Source organism: Doryrhamphus excisus, chromosome 13 (assembly GCF_030265055.1).
Source record: "Doryrhamphus excisus isolate RoL2022-K1 chromosome 13, RoL_Dexc_1.0, whole genome shotgun sequence".
Classification (NCBI taxonomy): domain Eukaryota; kingdom Metazoa; phylum Chordata; class Actinopteri; order Syngnathiformes; family Syngnathidae; genus Doryrhamphus; species Doryrhamphus excisus.
Window position 1 is genome coordinate 2440282 of NC_080478.1, and position 21741 is coordinate 2462022.

Consider the following 21741-nt stretch of genomic DNA (forward strand, 5'->3'; position numbering starts at 1 on the left):
GTGTTATTTTGCAGAAAAACATCAAATGAAATAAATAAAATAAATAAATAAATGAAAATAATAAAACTAAATAAAAAACACAAAATAAATAAAAAAATCCCCAAACACATAAATAAATATATATATATATATATAACCTATAAGCCAGAATGAGTAAGTAAAGGTGTGAATGTCCACCAGAACCTGGAGGAGCAGATCCAAGTGAGAGCTGCGGCTCTGCAGGAGATGTCCAGCCAACCTGGCAGACATCTGAGGCATCAGACGTCTGAGTCCAGCATGGCCTGCACGGCGCTAGCACAGCAGGTCAGCGTTGCTAATGCTAACAGCAGAATGCGCCCACAGCAACGTTCCCATGATGCTGCTGGACTTCCAGAATGAAGCCGTGAAGAGCGGTCTTCTTGAAGCCAGGCGGCTGTGGCTCTCGGCGGACGACAGACTTTGCGGCGTGAGGCTGAGACACGTGACGACCTCGCACATGTTGGCGTATCTCCACGGCCCTCGACTCTCCCTGCAGGCCCACAGAGACCTCCTGAACCAGCTGGAGGTAAAACTCCCATCACGTCAGGTGGATCCATCAAGTAGAGCTCTCTTGTGTCCTCTTTCCAAACAGGATCTCAATGAGGAGATGGAGACCTCCGAGGTGGAGTGGGACCAGCTCAATGAAACCCTCACCGCCCTGGAAGACCTCATCCATCCTGCTGCAGCCTCCCTTCTCACCGAGGAGATGACCCGACAGAGACACAGGTAATGCACACGCTCACGCCCCCAGCAGGCGGCGCTGGGATAACACGAGCGCTTCCTGCAGTTGGAGCAGCGCGTCCGTGGCGTTGGACCAGCGCCTCCAGAGGAGCCGTGACATCCTGTCAGCGTGGGATGTCTACGCCCGGAGTGCTGCTGCCTTCTCGCAGCGGGTCAAGACTCTGAAGGGGGACGCCACGCGCATCCTGGGGGGCGCCAGCAGGCCAGCCAACACGGTCGACGGCATCACCGAGACCGCACGCCAAGTCCAGGTGAGAAGGCGCTTGAATTTGTGTTTATTTTACTTTTATTGTGTTAGTACTGTTAGTACTGTTAGTACTGTTAGTACTGTTAGTACTGTTAGTACAAAGTACTTGTCCACCCCCTCATTGTGTGTCCTCTGGTTCACTTCTGTTCAGACTTTGCGTGAGAGAGCCGATGCTTTGCAGTTTGACCTGCAGGAGGTGCTGGACTCCTCCAAGGACCTGATTGGCTGCCTGGAGCCCTCAGCTGCAGCTCTGGTCCAATCAGAGAGCAGGTTGCTGTCACGTGGGGTCCTGCAGCTGAGCGAGACGCTGGCTGGGAAGCAAGCTGAGCTGAGGGTGCTTTCTCTTTCCTCAAATGGACTTTGGTTAATCATTATTATTATTATTATTATTATTATTATTATTATTATTATTATTATTATTATTAGTATTATTAGTATTATTAGTATTAGTATTAGTATTAGTATTAGTATTAGTATCAGTATTATTAGTATTAGTATTAGTATAATTATTATGATTATTAGTATTATTATTATGATTATTAGTATTATTATTATATTATTATTATTATATTATTATTATTATTATTATATTATTATTATTATATTATTATTATTATTATGATTATTAGTATTATTATTAGTATTATGATTATTAGTATTATTATTATATTATTATTATGATTATTATTATTATATTATGATTATTATTATTATTAGTATTAGTATTATTAGTATTAGTATTAGTATAATTATTATGATTATTAGTATTATTATGATTATTAGTATTATTATTATTATATTATTATTATTATTATATTATTATTATTATTATATTATTATTATGATGATTATTAGTATTATTATTAGTATTATGATTATTAGTATTATTATTATATTATTATTATGATTATTATTATTATTATATTATTATTATTATTATTATTATGATTATTAATGAGCAATAACATAGCAGAGCGTTGTGAAATATTGATCACATTATTCTGATTATTATTAATGAGCAATAACATAGTGAAATATTGATCCTGTCCTGGAGTGTGTAGATGTTCGTGTTGTGTCACACTGACCTACAAACGAAGGAGAACATATGCTCCCGTATTTGTGAGTAGGAGGAGCTGGAGACGCTGCAGGAGGTCAGCAGTCTCCTGGACGAGCTGGAGTCCAAACTGGGACGTTGGCTGGTGTGGCTGGAGGACACGCACCGCAGCACGGACCAGGTGAGACCACAATCTTTGTTCCACATGGAACAAGGTTGCTTTCCTGCCAACGTGGATGCATTTGTGGTACTCTACTCCTGAATAGGATCTCCAGGTACGCGTTTTCTCTGGTCAGGTTTCTGAAATCTTGGTAATTGGGTGTTGATCCAAAATCGTAGGACGTCAACATCAAGCTAGCAGGAGCAAGCCCTTGTGTCAAAAGTGTATATTTCTATTATTAAAGTACTACAAATGTACCTGGTGTGCTGGCAATGCAGTAATGTCAGCACCTGTGAGGAGGAGCCAATAAGATTAGAGGTGATGACAGAATGGGGGGGCTGGTGTCCCCCCCCCCCCCGGTGTCCAGACGGTCTCTCTAATGGCGCCATATGTTGGCAGTCTGGCTTCCTGGAGCTGAGCGCCCTGACCGCCGACCTGGACGTGCTAAACGAGCTGAGCCACGGCGTCACGCTGGCCGACGATGCCGCACGCCGCCTGCAGTTGCTCAACTGCCGCTGGAGAGACGCGTCCGCCCGAGCCGAAGAGGCCTGCAGGTGGGTGACCGTGTGAGGACCAGGACGGGTCTTGAAACAAGGATTTGGTTTTGTCCCAGCTTACGTTCTATAAAGAAGCGTACGTTACGTAACCAAGATGTCTCCTAGCTAAGACGTCATGGATTCCACCGCTTCTTTTTGTCAGTGAGCTGCAGACGGACGCCTTGAGGCAGCAGACCTTTGAGAAGAAGTGCGAGAGCTGGATGGCGTTCCTGCAGAGGATGGAAGATCAGCTGGCCGTCGACGTGTCGGGTTCGTACGCCGGCCTCAGGCAGCAGCTGTGCACTCACCAGGTATGAACGCCATCGTTGTCGCAGCTCCGCCCTGTTGGAACGGTGAAAGATTTGATGTTGTGGTGGCGACTCAGCGATTCCAGGTGGAGCTGTCCATCGGCCACCAGATCCTCCATTCCGTCATCTCCGACGCGCTTCGCTTGCTGCAGAGAGGAGAGGTGGACGACAGGTAACGACACGCCGCCAATCCATCAACGTTTGGAATTCTCTTGGATGTTGTTCACTTTTTCAAAGCCAACGGTAAATTTGCTGAAATTAAATGTCAGTAAGTGTCGTCATCTGAGTAACATCTCTCAGACAAAGCAGACGTAAACAAATGCTTCCTGGGGTAGATTGTCTACTTGCTTCAATATAGCTTTCATCAAAGTAGTCGTCATGTCCCAATGTTGTGTTGCTGCTGGATGTTCATAGCATCCGAGTGGTTGTGGAGAGTTTTTCTTTTCCAAAAGATGAAAGTTTAAGACAACTACGGATGAATCAAGTGCAGGTTCTGTTCTTTGAAGTGATTATTTCACTGATGACTCCAAGGAGCACCTACAGTCTTTTGGCTTAAAAGTACGGTATTAACTCACACAGGGAAAAAAAGAACCATATATTTCCATAAAACCAGGCTATAAAAACGTCTTTAAGAAAAACACATGTTGTTCCTGCAGGAGCGACTTCATCCTGAAGCTGACCCAGCTGAGGGAGCACTGGCAGGGCGCCGTGCGGCGGGCTGACCAGCGGCGCTCCCTGGTGGAGGGTTTGGTCAGGCAGTGGCACCTTTACCGGCGCAGCCTGAAGAAGCTGCAGCGCTTCCTGTCCGACACTCAGATCCTGCTGCCGCTGGGCGGGGGCGGGCCCAACCGATGCAGCCTGCAGCAGCTGCGATGCTCGCTCCGGGACCTCCAGGTGGGCCGGACTTGTAACATCTACGGCTAACACGCTAACTTCCTGTCTTGGTATCCACAGCAGTCAGTTAGGCAACAAACTAGTCCAGTTGGGTCCCAAGTAATTCCGGGTTCATTCAGGGTTCGGGTTATTTGGCTTGGCACTGGTGTCCAACCTGTGGTCCTGGGGCTTGTTTTGTATTGGCTCAGAAATAAAATTAAATAACATAATAATAATAACATAAAAAACGTGGGGCTGCACGGCGGTCGAGTGGTTAGCGTGCAGACCTCACAGCTCGGAGACCCAAATTCAATCCCTGCCTCTCGCCCAAAGGCAGCTGGAATTTTTTATTTTTTAGCTATTTTTAGCAATTACTTTTATAATAATAATTATAATAATAATAATAATGATTATTATTATCATAAATCACGTGACAGGTCAATAACACTCAATAGGTTATTACTCAGGCCTATAAATATATATTTTTTAATGGTGCAATAAATATTTTACAATAAAATAATTTAAAAAAATAATATTTGCAAAAATTGGGCTGCACGGTGGTCGAGTGGTTAGCACGCAGACCTCACAGCTAAAAGACCCGAGTTCAATCCCACCCTCGGCCATCTCTGTGTGGAGTTTGCATGTTCTCCCCGTGCATGCGTGGGTTTTCTCCGGGTACTCCGGTTTCCTCCCACATTCCAAAAACATGCTAGGTTAATTAGCCACTCCAAATTGTCCATAGGTATGAATGTGAGTGTGAATGGTTGTTTGCCTATATGTGCCCTGGGATTGGCTGGCCACCAGTGTGTACCAGGGTACCCAAGACAGCTGGGATAGGCTCCAGCACCCCCGTAACCCTCGTGAAGATAAGCGGTAGAAAATGAATGAATGAATGAAGATAAAAAAATAGAGCCAAAAACAAAGCTGAAATGTTGACAGTAACTATATTTGTTATTCCAAAATAAAAATGGCAGTACCCCCATGTACCCCCATGTACCCCCATGTACCCCCACGTAGTAGAAGGAAGGCTTAGGATGATGAAGCCAAATAAGGAACGTGTGATTGCAGCACTGATCACAGCGAAGGAGGAAGTCTCTTGCGTCTTTGATGAGGACAAAGACGTGTGCATACTTTAATGGCGGCGTGAAGGTCTTAAACAAGCCTGTTGATGTTTCCTGGAAAATCAAAGCCCCTCGCTGACCACTCACTCACTCTGTTACGACCCCCCCCCCACCCCACCCCCATCAGCACACCGAGCTGCTCTTCCAGAGGTATCAGTGCAGTTTCATTCACACCCTGGAGGTGGGCCGCCAGCTCTTCTCCATGGCTGACGAGGAGACCCAGAGCCAGATCCAGATGGACCTGGGAACGCTGCAGGAGGAGTGGGACAACCTCCAAAGTCTGCTGAGCCGCAGGCTGGACCTGGCCCAGACCATCGTGGAGGTACTCGGACACGCTAAATCAGGACTAATCATCTGTCATTTGGACAAAGATTTTCCTCCATTTCATTCATGAAGACGATTAAACATTTGGCTTAATTAATTCATTAGTTAATTAATTCATTAGTCTTTATTTTCCTTATTTGGGAAGTCGTAACTCGTTCCAGCTGAGGTTGTCCCTCTCTAGTCCACACCTACTCGATGAAGACCTCCCACTTGTTGAGTGCCCAAGTGTGTGTGGATGATTGGATTATGTTCCTGATTGGAGCTTCTCATCACATCCCATCTTGAAGGCCTCATGCGCCATGTTGGATGCGTACTTCCTGTGTCTGCTCACGCCGGTTGTTCTGTGACCTAGAACTGGGAGCGCTGCGAGGCAGGACTGGCAGACAAAACACTGCAGCTGAAGGACATGAAGACCAGACTCAACCAGCTGCTGCCAGATTATGACGACCAGCCGCTCGCCAACAAGGTGCGCTGAAGCAGAAGACAACATGGCCGCCGTAGGTCTTCACCTGGGGCGGTGTAGAGGAGCTCCGTGGTGGCCATGTTCAGGAAATCAAAGCCAAGTTTAACTCTCGACTCCTCCCCCGCTGACCCGTCAAAGCCTTTATCCCTTGGCCCCTCCCCCCGCCGGCCCTTAATCCCCCTTTAGGGCGGGACATCCTGACAGAAAGAAAAGAGTTCCCCAGAGCGGGACGAGGGGCAGAAAGAGGCCGGGTGGCGTGAGGGCGGCAGTGGGAGCCATGGAGGGGGCCGTCTGAGGGGGGATCCTGACTCCGTGTGTGTGTGATGGTATGCAGGAGAACGAGGACTCCCTGGAGGACTGGGCTGAAGGTCTGACAGACCTGAGCACCATGAAGACGGACCTGAGCCAGTACATCATGGCCGATGACGTGTTGCTGCTGGAGGAGCAGGTGGAGCACCTGCACTGCCAGTGGGAGGAGCTATGCCTTAAGGTCAGACATCTTCATCTTCATCATCATCATCATCATCATCTCACATCTACTCACACCTTCACTACTTTTATTTGGAACCTCATCAGAAACGTACAAGTGGGGATTTTAGGGATGTGGAGGATTGTCCGGAATGTTGGAATGTTGGGAATTATGGCAAAATGCTCCATTCTGGTTATCACGGGACACTACCAATCAATGTTGATAGCTAGCTAGGTGGCTAGCTGGCTAGGTAGGTAGGTAGTTAGCTAGTTAGCTAGGTAGGTAGGTAGTTAGCTAGCTAGGTAGGTAGCTAGCTAGCTAGGTAGGTAGCTAGCTAGCTAGGTAGGTAGGTAGGTAGGTTGCTAGCTAGCTAGGTAGGTAGGTAGGTTGCTAGCTAGCTAGGTTGGTAGGTCGGTAGCCAGCTAGGTAGGTAGGTAGGTAGGTAGGCAGCTAGCTAGGTAGGTTGCTAGCTAGCTAGGTAGGTAGGTTGGTAGGTTGCTAGCTAGCTAGCTAGGTAGGTAGGTAGGTTGCTAGCTAGCTAGGTTGGTAGGTCGGTAGCCAGCTAGGTAGGTAGGTAGGTAGGTAGGTAGGCAGCTAGCTAGGTAGGTTGCTAGCTAGCTAGGTAGGTAGGTTGGTAGGTTGCTAGCTAGCTAGCTAGGTAGGTAGGTAGGTTGCTAGCTAGCTAGGTTGGTAGGTCGGTAGCCAGCTAGGTAGGTAGGTAGGCAGCTAGCTAGGTAGGTTGCTAGCTAGCTAGGTAGGTAGGTAGGTTGCTAGCTAGCTAGGTTGGTAGGTCGGTAGCCAGCTAGGTAGGTAGGTAGGCAGCTAGGTAGGTTAGTAGCTAGGTAGCTATGTAGGTAAGTAGCTAGGTAGCTAGGTAGCTAGCTAGCTAAAATTGCTTCAGTTTTTGTAAGTTTAAGTTTGCGTCGGACCAACTGTTGAGTTTCCAAGGAAACCCTGAAAGTGTAAGTGGGCGGGGCAGTGAACCTTTGCGGAGCAAGTGTGGATGTTGTTTGGAGTGGCTCATCGTCACCAGGAAAGATCTTTGTGGTGAGCCATCGTCAAGACGCTAACAAGGAGTGATCCCAGCATCTGCCAGTGGACTTTACAAGTGTGTCCGAGTGGGGGGGTCGGGGGGGTTGGACAGATGGTCGTAGAGGGAGACGCTCTAATGAGCTTTTCTATTTAAATGCGGGGGGGGGGGGCATGCAGTGATCAAACTCACTTTTCCTTCTTTCTTCTTTTGCACACCCAAGTCACATGACCAGTACATGAATCAATCAATCAAAAAGCTGGGTGACCAGATGAAACGCGGGTATCGGTGACGTGTATCAGAGATGACGTAACGATAAGAGTTCTAGTAGTAATAATAATAAATCTTGCTTACGTCTAGGTGTCTCTACGTAAGCAAGAGATCGCCGATCGCCTCAACGCTTGGATCATCTTCAACGAGAAGAACAAGGAGCTCTGTGATTGGCTCGCCCACATGCAGAACCAAGTGGCGCACACCGCCGACCTCAACATCGAGGAGATGGTGGAGAAGCTGAAGAAGGTACGAGGAAAAGACACACCCCCTCCCTGCACCCCAGGAAGAATAAGAACAGAAAAAGCACTTTGAGTGGCATTCAGGGGACATCAGGACAATTGATTGTTCAACACGCGACAGGTGTTCGATCCCCAGCAGGGTTTTGTTATGAGCCGTGGTCCTCGGGCCTTCCATTTGTCACGCTGTCAGGGGGGGAACCAGCAGAGGCGGAGCTAATCTAGTTCTCTTTGTCCGCCATTTCTTAGGTCAGGGTCCAAACTTGTTCCGCTGAGGGTCGCATCCAGAAACCCTGAAGTATGCGTTAGCTACTTTGATATAGTTTATGCTTTAAATATGCACGGGCCCCTGGACTACAAGTGTCCATTTCCTGTTACGCCCCAACATGAGACTCGTGTCAAGCTAGCTACGCCCTCAGTGATGTTATGATAACCGTAACGTTCACTCAGCCGCATGAAGCTAACGGTGAGCTAGCCTCGCTTGTCCGTCCCATCGTCCTTTCACCTTGTCCTCCTTCAGGACTGCATGGAGGAAATCAACCTGTTCAGCGAGAACAAAAGCCATTTGAAGCAGCTGGGAGAACAACTCATCAGCGCCAGCAACAAGACCAAGGAGGGCGAGGTCAACGACAAGGTCAACGATGTCAACGACCGCTGGCAGCATCTCTTCGACCACATTGAAGCCAGGTAGGAGGAGATAAGGATGATGATGGATGATGATGGATGATGAAGGCCAAGGCTGTGTCCCATTTGACTTGCATACTTACAATTTTAAGTGCATAAACGCAGTGCACTTCACAGGGAAACAAAGAAGGCACTACAGCACTACATTGCCAGTACAAGTACACATACAAGTATTTATTGAAGTGTACTGACGCAAGTATTGCACCCTGCTGTAATAGTGCACTGCCAACCCGGGGTGGGGGGGGGGCATGCGTAGTACACTGTGTAACTAGGCCAGATACTGTATATGATGTTTACGTTAAAATACCACCATCAGCTTGGCACTGCTGCTTTCAACAATGGGGGGTGTTTACCCCCAGCAACCCCCCCCCCCCTCGTCTGGGACTGACCTGCATAACAAAGCCTGTTAATGAGGCGCAGGACCACGAGCACCATGCTGGAATGTGCAGATGTCACATTTTGAGCACCATAGAAGCTTCTGGGAAGAGCAAGCCAGCATTAATACGCATCAGCAGCATTTCCATAAACTGCTTTTTCATGGCTCCCACATCCTAGGAAGGCAGACATGATTTATTATCTTATGGTTTTGCCCGTGTTTGTTTGTGGTTCAAATAACTTTATAAATAAAATTCTGAATGCATTTGGATGGCATTTTCAGGAATTTTCCTAAATGGGATATGGAAGAAGTGATTATTTTGGGGGGGTGATCCGGATCAGCGTCTCCAGGAATTTTTGAGATGAGATGCAGAACCTTTGTTCTGACAGTCAACAGTCGTTAGTTAAATTGAAACAGCAGCACAACAAGTTACTGCAAAAGGAACGCTGCTCTTGAATACAAGTGAAAAGCCAGCATTTCAAGAAGTGCTGCAAATGTTGGACAGCAACATTGCGAGATACGACCAGTTTTTGCATTTGTGCATATAACTCCACCAAAAACATTGGTCAGAGCACATGGAAACATCTAAAATGCTGGACAAGTTTCCAACAGGGTCTACAGATGATCAGAGACTGATCCGGATCATGGAATGATTCTGGATGCTATGGTCCAGTATATCACAAAATAGGGGACTTTTAGAATGTATATCGTAGGAAGACAACAAATGAAGCTACGGTGCTAGCATGCTAGAAAAAAATGACAGAACTGCACTTTTGATACTTTGCATTAGCATGCTAACTGTTTCATACATTTACATAGTATGGTGTAAAATCACTATGGAACTATGGTTGGAACTATGGTACCCTCCTGGTACTCTATGGTACTATCTTGCCAAGTGCTAGCTTTAGCATTTTAGCATTTTGTAAATCACATTGAGATTTAGCACTTTAGTGTATTGAAGCAAACAATGTTTGTATGTTATCACATTGTTAGCATTGTTAGCATTTCTGTTGCATTAGCTAACAAGCAAAGCCCAAAAGTCAAACGCGGGGCTAAAAGGTAGCCACACTCAAGTAGCATTCAAAGTGCCTGTGTGAACGTTATGCATATGATTATGAAATTATGAGTGTCGTGACATGAAGGGGTCAAACACGGTGAGCTCTTCCACCTGTAGGTCGGAGAACAGATGCATTGTGGGAATGAAGCTCATTGTGTGGGACTCTGCTGAAAGGGTTAAAGCCTTCTAAGTAGATAAACGTGAGTTGGGTCTCCACCAGCTGCTTCTACTCATCTGGAAGCTTTTCCACATCATCAGGTTGTTGTTGATGTTCAGGACCAAAACCCAGCAGAAGAATCCAAATTCTTTTTTATTATTTGACTTGCCTAAATGCTAAGACGTTGACCCCCAAAGTGAACCAAGTCGGACAGGTGGCCCATTGCTGAGGGAACCGTTGTGATGGTTTGTGTTGTCGAGGTCCACCATGGCGCGGCGCAGCTTTCCTACCTCCTCACTGTGTGCGCCTCAGCTTCGGTGTCGCTGGTGATGGCGTGATGCTGTCAATGGACACTCATAGCAGATGGACGTCTCCTTCTGACAGCTGCTCCGTGTGACCGGAATGTTCCACTGATCTAAATCCAGCAGCAGTAAAAGCACCTGTAATCCCAAGAAGATCTGGACCAGCTTTAGCATGAACTGGCTGCTTGTGTTTGGCGTCTTTATGGTGCGGGACTGCCAGCTTTTCTGTCCTTTTGGACGTATGTTGTCTTCTTGAAGTTGGAATAATAACGGTGATGCCTTCGGGGGGAGTTAGATTTTGTATTACTGTTTGAGGGACTCATTGCATGTAGTGTTTGATGTATTTCAGGTGTTCTGTATGCGGCTCCCCTCTGCTTGGCCACTTCGTGTTCGGCACCACAGGGCCGCGTTGGGGCTGTGGGGGTGGCCACTAGGGTGGCTGGTGTGTGGCCGGTGGGGGTGGGGGGGGGCGTGCCCCACCATGTAGCTCGCCACTGCTTAGAAGTTGTTTATATTTCACTTCAATTTCAGCTTTGTCATATACATTCCTGTATAGAAATATGAAAAACATATTATTTGTATGGACTTTGAACTTTGCTCTTTTCTCACCCATTTTTGTTGTTTTTTATATTTATTTCAGTTTTACAATAATAGTAATATTATAGCTTTAAAATTCATCTTTTTGAATTCAATTTTCTTGAATATTTCATCCTTATGCTACTAAAATGACATAATTTTTCCTAACCTCGTAAAAATGAAGCCTTTTTGTGGTTCATATTTTGACTTTAATATAATATACCTTGTACTTCAGATTTTTCCATTTTCTGCCACAGACCACAAAATGACCCCCAGCCCCCACTTTGGGTGGTGGTGGTCATCATTAGCTTGTTAGAGGATGTAAGGTTCTCCAGGAGATCTCGAGTTGTCTGCTGCGAGTTGTCATCCGGTTGTTTAGAGGAAGAGGAGGAGGAGGAGGAGGTGTGTGTGTGTGTGTGTGTGTGTGTGTGTTGGAGGGGTTCTAGTGATCCGATGATGAGCGGTCGCCATGGAGTCCTCTCCTCGCCACCCTGTGAGTACCTCTCATCCGCATCCCAAGAAACCATGACGCTCGCACATACGACAGTACGAGCTGTTAGCATAGAGGAGCTAGCCAGCTTCTTGTTTCAGCCAAAGAGGAGGGATGGACCGCAGGCTTGAATGGGGGGGGGGGGGGGGGGGGGGGGGATGGGCCTGGCTTTGTTGGTGCAAGCCGACACACTTAGATCAGATTTAACCCTGCGTCTCTTCGGCGTGTGTGTGTGCGTGTGTGTGTGTGTGTGTGTGTGTGTGCGTGCGTGTCCCCATGTAAACGGCGTGGTGGCTTTGGACGGCAGGCGTGTTGTGTGGAGGCTGTCATGTATGTTGTTGATGCCTGCAGGACTCGGACTAGCATCACACACGTACTAGCCATGTGTACTTGTTGTTACATTTGATGGTTTTGTGTCTTTAAAGAATCCACGGATGATAAAAATGATGGAAAACTTCATTGTATAATGAAATGTATAATCCTGCTGCCGCTTGACTGGTCGGGTCTGAAAACAAACAAATACTCAATAATGTCTCAATTTGTGTACTTGGGTACTTGCTTAGCGTTTGAGGCCATAAGTGTGTTCACCCGGAATGGTGAATGAATTTTGTTGGATTAAAAGATGACAAGATATGTCGTTGAGAAGAAACACTGCATCATGATAAATAAATCAATCAAACAATAAACCAAAATATTTATATATCGTCAGTTTTCCTTGCGTGTCGCATCCAAACAGGCAGGAAGAGAGTTCACTCTGTGCACCGAGACGCTTCATAGAACAACGGTGAACAGTGTGAGACCTCTTGTCAGCCGCTTTGTCTCCAGGGGGGAGGCTGGGCCACTCGCATACACACAGCGTAAACGTGGAGCCTGAGAAGCGATGCAAGGTAACGTTGTAGAAATGAGGAGGGAAGAAGACGCTTGCTAACGGAGTGCCTCAGCGCCTGAATGGGAAGATGAATGAACACGGTGAGCCCATGAGCACCAACCAGCCAGGATGGATTCATTCCAGAGTGGTAGCAACGTAAAAGGCAACAGAAGAAAGTTGCTCACCTAAATTCCATATTTATAGTTTTTATAGAAGATAAAAAAACTACACACGAGATGCAGAGCCTTCGTTCTGACAGCCGACATGTTTCTTAAATTCAAACAGAGCAGCGCAAAAAGTGATGGCAAAAGGAACGCTGCTCTTGAATGCAGATGAAAAGGCAGCATTTCAGGAAGTGCTGCATATGTTTGACAGGAAGTACGCTATGCAATGAGCAGCACAGCCATGACATGCCTTTCCTTCTTGTCCTGCATGAAGGGTGAGGAAGCTGAAGGAGACCTTGGTGACGGTGCAGCAGCTGGACAAGAACATGAGCAACCTTCGCACGTGGTTGTCCCGCGTGGAGGCCGAGCTGTCCCAGCCGCCGGTCTACCACGTCTGCCACGGGGACGAGATCCAGAGGAAGCTGGCCCAGCAGCAGGTGAGCGCTTCCTGCTTTGTTTAAAAAGCTGTCCCTCAAACATCAGGGAGGTTGTTGCCGTGACAACAAGCTGCTGACAGGAATAAACAACCCCCCCCCATCTCAAAGCCAGGTCTAGTGTTGCTAAGTCCGAACATGGAGGACATTTCCATGCTAACCTAACAGACGTGGGCTCGGTGGTACGCCATAACAACAAGTCGGTGGTCAGGGGGTGTTTATGGAAAGTTAGGGAAGCGGACGGGCCGGAATGATGAGGAGGAGACGGAAAAGATGAGTGAAGCTGACAAGAGGGATGAGTAGACTTCCAAAAGGCTGCAGGTGTCTCCATTAGTGGATGAGGTACGGATGAAATGATTCCCGCACGGATGAGCTCTTTAAGCTCCTTGCTGTCACCACGGCAACCAACTGGAGGTAAAGAGTGTGCCGGCGCAGAGGGTTGCTGGCGGGGGGTGGGGGGGGATTGTTGTGTTTTTTAGTGGAACAAAATCCTACCTGGTTGGTGAACAGGAAAAAACATCACTGGACATGATTGACAGCATTGTCATGAAATTCTAACGTAAGCCAGGCTGGTCCTTCCTTCCTTCCTTCCTTCCTTCCTTCCTTCCTTCCTTCCTTCCTTCCTTCCTTCCTTCCTTCCTTCATTCCTTCATTCATTCATTCATTCATTCATTCATTCCTTCCTTCCTTCCTTCCTTCCTTCCTTCCTTCCTTCCTTCCTTCCTTCCTTCCTTCCTTCCTTCCTTCCTTCCTTCCTTCCTTCCTTCCTTCATTCATTCATTCATTCATTCATTCATTCATTCATTCATTCATTCATTCATTCATTCATTCATTCATTCATTCCTTCCTTCCTTCCTTCCTTCCTTCCTTCCTTCCTTCCTTCCTTCCTTCCTTCCTTCCTTCCTTCCTTCCTTCCTTCCTTCATTCATTCATTCATTCATTCATTCATTCATTCATTCATTCATTCATTCATTCATTCATTCATTCATTCATTCATTCATTCATTCTCTACCGCTTATCCTCGCCAGGGTGGCGGGGGTGCTGGAGCCTATCCCAGCTGTCTTGGGCCGAGAGGCGGGGTACACCCTGGACTGGTGGCCAGCCAATCCCAGGGCACATATAGACAAACAACCATTCACACTCACATTCATACCTATGGACAATTTGGAGTGGCTAATTAACCTAGCATGTTTTTGGAATGTGGGAGGAAACCGGAGTACCCAATTAACCTATGCCTCCCGGACGCCTCCCCGGTGAGGTGTTCAGGGCACCCAGGACACGTCGGAGAGAATATTTCTCGGGATTGTGTAAAGCAGTCATCCATGGAATACACTTCAAGCATGATTCCTGATTCCTGATTCCGGAATACACCAAACCTATTTGGTGTAACTTCCTGTAATTGCAGTTCTACTTCCTTGATTTGAATTGCGATGGTGTCCTCTGGCCTTCAGGACCTTCAGCGGGACATTGAGCAGCACACGGAGAGCGTGGCGTCGGTGTTGACGCTGTGCGATGTCTTGCTACACGATGCCGATGCCTGCGGCAGCGATTCGGAGAATGACTCCATCCTGCAGACCACCCGCAGCCTGGACCGCCGCTGGAGGAACATCTGCGCCATGTCCATGGAGAGGAGGATCAGGTGAGCTTCAGAACCTTCTCACCGCAACATCTACCAGCTACGTGTCGGTCACGTGATGTCTTCACGGCGGTGTTCCCGGCCAGGATTGAGGAGACGTGGCGTCTCTGGTGCAAGTTTCTGGATGACTACGCTCGCTTTGAGGAATGGCTGAAGGCGGCCGAGCTGACGGCAGCCAATCCCGACTCGGCTGATGTCCTCTACACCAGCGCCAAGGAGGAGCTGAAGAAGTTTGAGGTGAGCAGTCTGCTGAGACATCTGCAAGGACGTTTAGATGTTTCCTGTTTGAACAAATGCTACTTGTTGTGCCTTAAATGGAATACTTCAGTACACTTCAATAAGTATACTGTGTACACTGCGTACTGTGATTTTGGCAGTACTGCTGTCCCAAGTCCATCTACTAGTCCAGCAAGCCTGCAAGCGAAACCAACCCAGCAGCTCCTCATTGTCCTCCTCCCTTGGCCTCAGGCCTTCCAGCGGCAGGTCCACGAGCGCCTGACTCAGCTGGAGCTGGTCAACAAACTGTACCGCCGCCTGGCCCGGGAAAACCGCACGGATGCGGCCAGCAAACTCCGCCTCATGGTGGCCGAGGGCAACCGGCGGTGGGACGGCCTGCAGAGGCGGGTGGGGGCCGTGCTGCGCAGGCTGAAGGTGAGACTGCTGGGGGTGCCTCACGTTGGTAGGAAGCTTCCACGGAGCAGATGGAGCGTGTTTGTGTTGCTCCGATGTTGTAACGTAAGAGGATGCTGACCTTTACTGGAGCGCCGCTATCCGACATTCCGTAATCACTCCCAGAAAGCTGAGCATAATAGCAGCCAGGGATAAGTCACACCATCATCATTTCCACATTTATGCTAATGCTAATGCTAATAGTAATGCTAATGCTAATGCTAATGGTTTGATTTCATTTGAACATGCATCAGATTCCAATTGAGTGCATCCCATAATCAGTTCCCAGTTCCACAGGAGTAGGAAGAAGCAAAGCTTATTAAATCCTACCCCTCCATCTGGTACTTTTACAATCAGTAACTCTTACATTTGTTCACTTCCTGCTTTCCTAATATAGTTTAAGTTGTTTTTTTTTTTAATTTTTTGTCCCGTAGCGAAGTACTGGGTGATATGAGCATCCAATGCCATAATGGTTACCATAGCAACCATCAATATAGTGATATATATAGCACACCATGACTGGTATTTAGCAAACATCAACTGCTTGTATTGTTTGTTGACGTTGATGGTGGCTACATGCTAATGTGGCTAATGTTTCCTGGTTTTTCCTCCATTGTTTTTCCTGTTGGGCTGCACGGCGGTCTAGTGGTTAGCACGCAGACCTGACAGCTAGGAGACCCGGGTTCAATCCCGCCCTGGGCCATCTCTGTGTGGAGTTTGCATGTTCTCCCCGTGCATGCGTGGCTTTTCTCCGGGTATTCCGGTTTCCTCCCACATTCCAAAAACATGCTAGGTTAATTAGCCACTCCAAATTGTCCATAGGTATGAATGTGAGTGTGAATGGTTGTTTGTCTATATGTGCCCTGGGATTGGCTGGCCACCAGTCCAGGGTGGACCCAAGACATCTGGGATAGGCTCCAGCACCCCCGCCACCCTGGTGAGGATAAGCGGTAGAAAATGAATGAATGAATGTTTTCCTGTTCTGGTCAGCACTTCACATCTCAGAGAGAAGACTTTGAGGGAACTCGTGAGGGGATCCTGGTCTGGCTGACGGAGATGGACCTCCAGCTCACCAACGTGGAGCACTTCTCCGAGAGCGACATCGAGGACAAGATGAGGCAGCTGGACGTGCGTCCGCCTCCGTTGGTCTCCACCGTGGTCTTGCTGCGACTTGAACTCAGCGTTGTTGTCTGTCGGCGTGCAGGCGTTCCAGCAGGAGATCACGCTCAACACCAACAAGATTGACGCCCTCATCGTGTTTGGGGAGAACCTGATCCAGAAAAGCGCTCCTCTGGACGCCGTGCTGATCGAGGACGAACTGGAGGAGCTCCACTCGTACTGCCAGGAAGTGTTTGGACGCGTGGCCCGCTTCCACCACCGCCTGGTCCACAGACGCCCGGTACGTGGCCTCCCCGCGGCCGAGCACGGTGTCGTTCCAGACTTGTCTTTCTCAGACTCCGGCTTCTTCACCTGGAAGGTGCTTGAGGAGGAGAGGGAGCTGTCTGATCTGGAGAACTCGCCCGAGCCCAGCAGCGCCGCCTCTTGGAGGGACACCTTCAGGAAAGACGGGAACGGACGTCAGACCATGTGTCATCTCCTGGCGCCGCCTCCGGAGCATTCGGGGAGAGAGACCCCCGTCAGCGTGGACTCCATCCCGCTGGAGTGGGACCACACGGTGGACGTGGGGGGGTCTTCATCACACGAGGACGACGAGGACGCCACCTTCTTCAGCGCCCTGTCAGGTAACACGGATGTTGGCGGCCTTGCTAGTCTGACTCTGCCCACTTCATGGTCTGGGCAGCCAACGTAGCGAGGGGGGGGGGGGCGGCGGCCTACTTCATGACTATATCCTCACACGAATCCTGTCTCCTAGCAACAATGACGACCAAAACCTCAGTTCCTCCAAGTAGGAACCTTAGCTTCATTGTGGTCCAGCGTTTCCACCGTAAAGCATCCCAGATACGTTTCAGTGATACGCCATGGTTTGGTTGTTGAGGGCGGGGCTTAGCGTGCCCCTGTAGAACATGTCACCCAGATTCCCCCAACCCCCAACAAATGGATGGATACGTCTTCCAGAATCTGCACTTAGGAGACATCTGGAAAAGGTTCTCATGTGACGTTTCTCCACAGTGAAGTCTGTTTGCGGCGCCCCAAGCTGGCACCAGCCCGACCCCGGAGAAGCGGCGTCCCTCCCGCCGCACGCCGCGCCCACTTCCTTCCACCAGCAGGGCTACGTAAGGAAGCACCAGGGGGGGTCTTGCATCGGGTGGAAGATGACCCCCTGCTGCTCTTGTGGTTTCTTCAGGTGAAACTGATGTCCGAGTGCAGCGGCAGCATCGACAACGTCAAGAGAGTCAAGCTGATCCTCAACGACGTCGAGGAGGAAGTGGACGTTTCCGGTCTGACGAGCAGCACCGCCCACAAACACACGTGCACAGGTAGACGTGCACGTTGAGGACCGTTGAAGACATCCATGCGATCTTTACCACGCCGTCGTGTATGCGTGCGTTGGCGCAGGTGTGATGGAGCGCTGGGAGGTCCTCCAGGCCCAGAAGGTGAGCAAGGAGGCGGACCTCAAGCAGAACCTGCAGCAGTGGCACCGCCTCCACGCCGACCTCAAGCATGTCACTTCCTGGCTGGACACCGTGCTTCCCGAGCTGGAGAAGCTGCAGAACATCACGCCGTCCACCGGCGTCAAGGACTTTGAACGCAACATTAGGACGCTCAAGGTAGATCAACATCACGACCTATGACCTCTTGTACGTCGCTAAGTACGCAGAATGCAGTGCACTGTCGGTACCAGGATGCTGCACTCAACATGATGAGTGCACTGAACTCAACATGTTGAGTGCACTGATGGACACTTGGCACCCCAACAGTACCAGGAAGGGGCGGGGTTAACTGGAGTGGTTGCAAACGTGTGATATGCATGCCAGGCCACTAGGTGGTGCTGCAGCCACCTTGTTCAAACCGATGCTAATGCTAATGCTAATGCTAATGCTAATGCTAATGCTTTTATTTGTACAAGTTGAACAGTTTTGGTCCCAGTATTGACCCCTGGGGAACTCCGTATGTAATATATGAGCTTGGAGATGTGTGTCCTCCTCGCTTTACGTCTTGCTTCCTGTCAGCCAGATGGCTTTTGACCCGGTTCAGAACTAATCCTCTTATTGCGTACCTTTCCAACCTAGTTATTAGGATCATAAAAGTCCTGCTGAGGCCGCCTTTGTGTTGCAGGAGATGCAGAAGACGTTCGGCAGCTACAAGCGGTTGCTGATGTCCGTCAACCTGAGCAGTCGTCACTTCCTGCGGGCCGACAGCGCCGAGCTGCGAGAGCTGAGGGCGCGGCTGAGCTCGGCCAACCGGGGCTGGACGCGGGCGTGCGGGGCTCTGGAGCGCTGGGAGGCCACACTGCACGCCGCGCTCATGCAGTGTCAGGTGATGGAGCGCCGCCATTCGTGATCAGCCAGCCGTGATGACATCACCGCCTCTGACCCGCCTCTGCTTGTTCAGGAGTTCCACGAGACGCTGCGTTGCCTGCTGGCGTGGTTGGCTCAGGTCCAGAACAAACTGAGCGACATCGAGCGAAGACAACACGGGAAGTCCCACGCCGTCCTGATGGAACAACGGGACACGCTTGTGGTGAGACCATAAACGCACCGTAGAACGCACTTAACAACTTTGGAGACGGAGGCAAGGAAGTACTACCTCCAAAGTCCCTCATGTTGTACCTCAAATGGAGTACTTCTGTTAGTACTCTTGGTGTACTTGGTAGTACTTGTTAGCATTTGGCCATCGGGGCAGTGAACTCACCATTGGAGTGCAACATCCGGGTCCTGCCAAAGTATGAACTCCAAAGACCACATGGAGACACAGCCTTAAGATCTTGGTGCAGCATCTCGGACCCCCACTCACTGCCCCCCCCCCCACAGGCCCTCCAGGAGGAGATGCGCGGCCGCCAGCCGGAGGTGTCGTCGCTGCATGCCATCGCCACACAGCTCCTCCTGGAGGCCGAAGAGGAGGACAGTGTGGAGGCCAAGGAGAAGGTCCACGTCATCGGCAACAAGCTGCGTCTCCTCCTGAGACACGCCCACATGCTCCAGGACGCCGTGCAGCAACATCTGGTGAGGGAACGTGATGGGACGTGTGGGTCAATGCTGGGGCTGATGGGGGAGTGGCCTGGAAGGATTCCCCTTCTTCCTCACCGACGTGACCACGTGTGTTTGTGCTTCAGGAGGACCAGGATGATCCAGCAGACCAAGGACAGACGCTCGCTAGAAGACGGTATGTCAAAGTATTACTACGGTATTACGGTTTTTTTACTTTTACGACCTACAAATGTATACATATTCTCCTGGTAAAATATGGATGGATGGATGGATGATGGATGGGTGGATGATGGATGGATGATGGATGATGGATGGATGATGGCTGGATGGATGATGGATGATGGATGGATGGATGGATGGATGATGGATGGATGATGGATGGATGATGGATGCGTGGATGGGTGGATGGATGGATGATGGATGGATGGATGGATGGATGGATGATGGATGGATGGATGGATGGATGATGGATGGATGGATGGATGATGGATGGATGGATGATGGATGGATGATGGATGGATGGATGGATGGATGATGGATGGATGGATGGATGATGGATGGATGGATGATGGATGGATGGATGATGGATGGATGGATGGATGGATGATGGATGGATGGATGATGGATGGATGGATGATGGATGGATGGATGGATGGATGGATGGATGATGGATGGATGATGGATGGGTGGATGGGTGGATGGATGGATGGATGGATGGATGGATGGATGATGGATGGATGATGGATGGATGGATGATGGATGGATGGATGGATGGATGATGGATGATGGATGATGGATGATGGATGATGGATGGATGGATGGATGGATGGTGGATGGATGGATGGATGGATGGATTGATGGATGATGGATGGATGATGGATGGATGGATGGATGATGGATGGATGGATGATGGATGGATGATGGATGGATGATGGATGGATGGATGGTGGATGGATGATGGATGGGTGGATGGATGATGGATGATGGATGATGGATGGATGGATGGATGGATGATGGATGGATGGATGATGGATGGATGGATGGATGATGGATGGATGATGGATGGATGGATGATGGATGGATGATGGATGGATGGATGATGGATGGATGATGGATGGACGGCCTTTATTGTCATAGCACAATAACACAGCAGTGAGATTGCCAACAAAATGTCGTTGCCTGGCTCCCGTATAATAATAAATAATAATAATAATAATAATAATGTGGATAATAAATAGATGATAGATACATAGAATAGATGGTTTAACAAGTTTTGGATGTCTCACAGCGTAGAGGGCGTGTCTGGAGGCGGGATCGTGGGCAGAATAAATGAAAACAGTACAGCTGGGTGCAGATTCTGGAAGCTCTAGAAATCTTTGTATGCGGGTTAGTGTGTGTCGCTGCTCTATAGGAGTCCACAACTCCATAGAAAGCGTGGAAAAGGAGCACAAGTTCCCCACGAGTTCCCCTTGAATGTTTTTTTCCGTATTTGGACCTGGCTGGAAAAGCTTTGGACTCAACAGGAACACCAAGTCTTCCCAGAAGAGGGCAAAGACTTCACTTCCTGTTGCAGTCCCAATACTTGTGTCCGTGTCCTTACAAGCTCGTGTCCCCCTTGTGCTGGTCCAGGGAGGCACCCCCTCGCCGCCCCCTCCTGTCCCGCGTCCTGCGGGCGGCGTTCCCGCTACAGCTGCTGCTGCTGCTGCTGCTGGCGTTGGCGTGCTTGGTGCCGCCGTCGGAGGACGAGTACAGCTGCACCCTCAGCAACAACTTTGCCCGCTCCTTCTACCCCATGCTGAGGTACACCAACGGGCCCCCACCAACATGAGTGTGTGTGTGTGTGTGTGTGTGTGGAGATGTTATTTATTGATTGGTGAAAAGCCATAAAGACTATTTTTACTAGCTAGATGTTATTTTGTACAAAAATCCTTTTTGTGATCCACGGAAAGCCAAGCTGAAGCTGATGAATGTCGTACAGGAGGACCAGTCCTATTTTAGCATCACGTCTGCAATGTGGACGGCTACATCCGGAGAAACAATTTGCTGTGTTTGTGTCCGATCAAGCATGATTTATTTCCTTTGGCTCATCAAGCTAGCATGTTAGCTTCGTTTTGAGCTGCGCCGGCTAGAAGAAAGGCTATCTAGCTAGCATCAAAGAACAAAAGAACAAAATAAAAGGTACATGAATTTGTGTGACTCTACTTCGTTACATGTATTGCCTATTTTTGATGCGTTGTTTATGATGTGCTACTAGCGTTAGCATTTGTGCCCTCTAGTGGTCAACCTAACAACAACGTGAATGTACATTGATGCTAGTCGCTAACGTCGATGCTACAGTCCGTCGTAGAAGCTCGTCGTCATCCAGG

General features: G+C 48.9%; 1 protein-coding gene across 6 annotated transcripts in view; it reads left to right on the forward strand.

The window, feature by feature from the left end:
- syne2b (spectrin repeat containing, nuclear envelope 2b) overlaps window positions 1-21571 on the forward strand; it is an 84048-nt gene extending 62477 nt beyond the window's left edge. For 5 of the 6 annotated variants that reach the window (XM_058091314.1, XM_058091319.1, XM_058091320.1 and 2 more), the window contains 30 exons: window positions 181-303; window positions 374-544; window positions 611-744; window positions 806-1010; window positions 1158-1340; window positions 2134-2241; window positions 2620-2774; window positions 2920-3067; window positions 3142-3236; window positions 3721-3958; window positions 5186-5380; window positions 5735-5848; window positions 6180-6335; window positions 7705-7863; window positions 8374-8540; window positions 12802-12964; window positions 14413-14600; window positions 14684-14834; window positions 15066-15248; window positions 16257-16394; window positions 16471-16665; window positions 16744-17008; window positions 17397-17500; window positions 17572-17704; window positions 17784-17995; window positions 18504-18704; window positions 18780-18908; window positions 19199-19390; window positions 19501-19550; window positions 21005-21571. In XM_058091314.1, coding sequence (XP_057947297.1) covers window positions 181-303; window positions 374-544; window positions 611-744; window positions 806-1010; window positions 1158-1340; window positions 2134-2241; window positions 2620-2774; window positions 2920-3067; window positions 3142-3236; window positions 3721-3958; window positions 5186-5380; window positions 5735-5848; window positions 6180-6335; window positions 7705-7863; window positions 8374-8540; window positions 12802-12964; window positions 14413-14600; window positions 14684-14834; window positions 15066-15248; window positions 16257-16394; window positions 16471-16665; window positions 16744-17008; window positions 17397-17500; window positions 17572-17704; window positions 17784-17995; window positions 18504-18704; window positions 18780-18908; window positions 19199-19390; window positions 19501-19550; window positions 21005-21203 — 4854 coding nt within the window. In that variant the 3' untranslated portion in view covers window positions 21204-21571. The remainder of the gene's footprint in view (window positions 1-180; window positions 304-373; window positions 545-610; window positions 745-805; window positions 1011-1157; window positions 1341-2133; window positions 2242-2619; window positions 2775-2919; window positions 3068-3141; window positions 3237-3720; window positions 3959-5185; window positions 5381-5734; window positions 5849-6179; window positions 6336-7704; window positions 7864-8373; window positions 8541-12801; window positions 12965-14412; window positions 14601-14683; window positions 14835-15065; window positions 15249-16256; window positions 16395-16470; window positions 16666-16743; window positions 17009-17396; window positions 17501-17571; window positions 17705-17783; window positions 17996-18503; window positions 18705-18779; window positions 18909-19198; window positions 19391-19500; window positions 19551-21004) is intronic. The other variant, XM_058091318.1, reaches the window with a different exon arrangement.
- The last annotated feature ends 170 nt before the right edge of the window (window positions 21572-21741 follow it).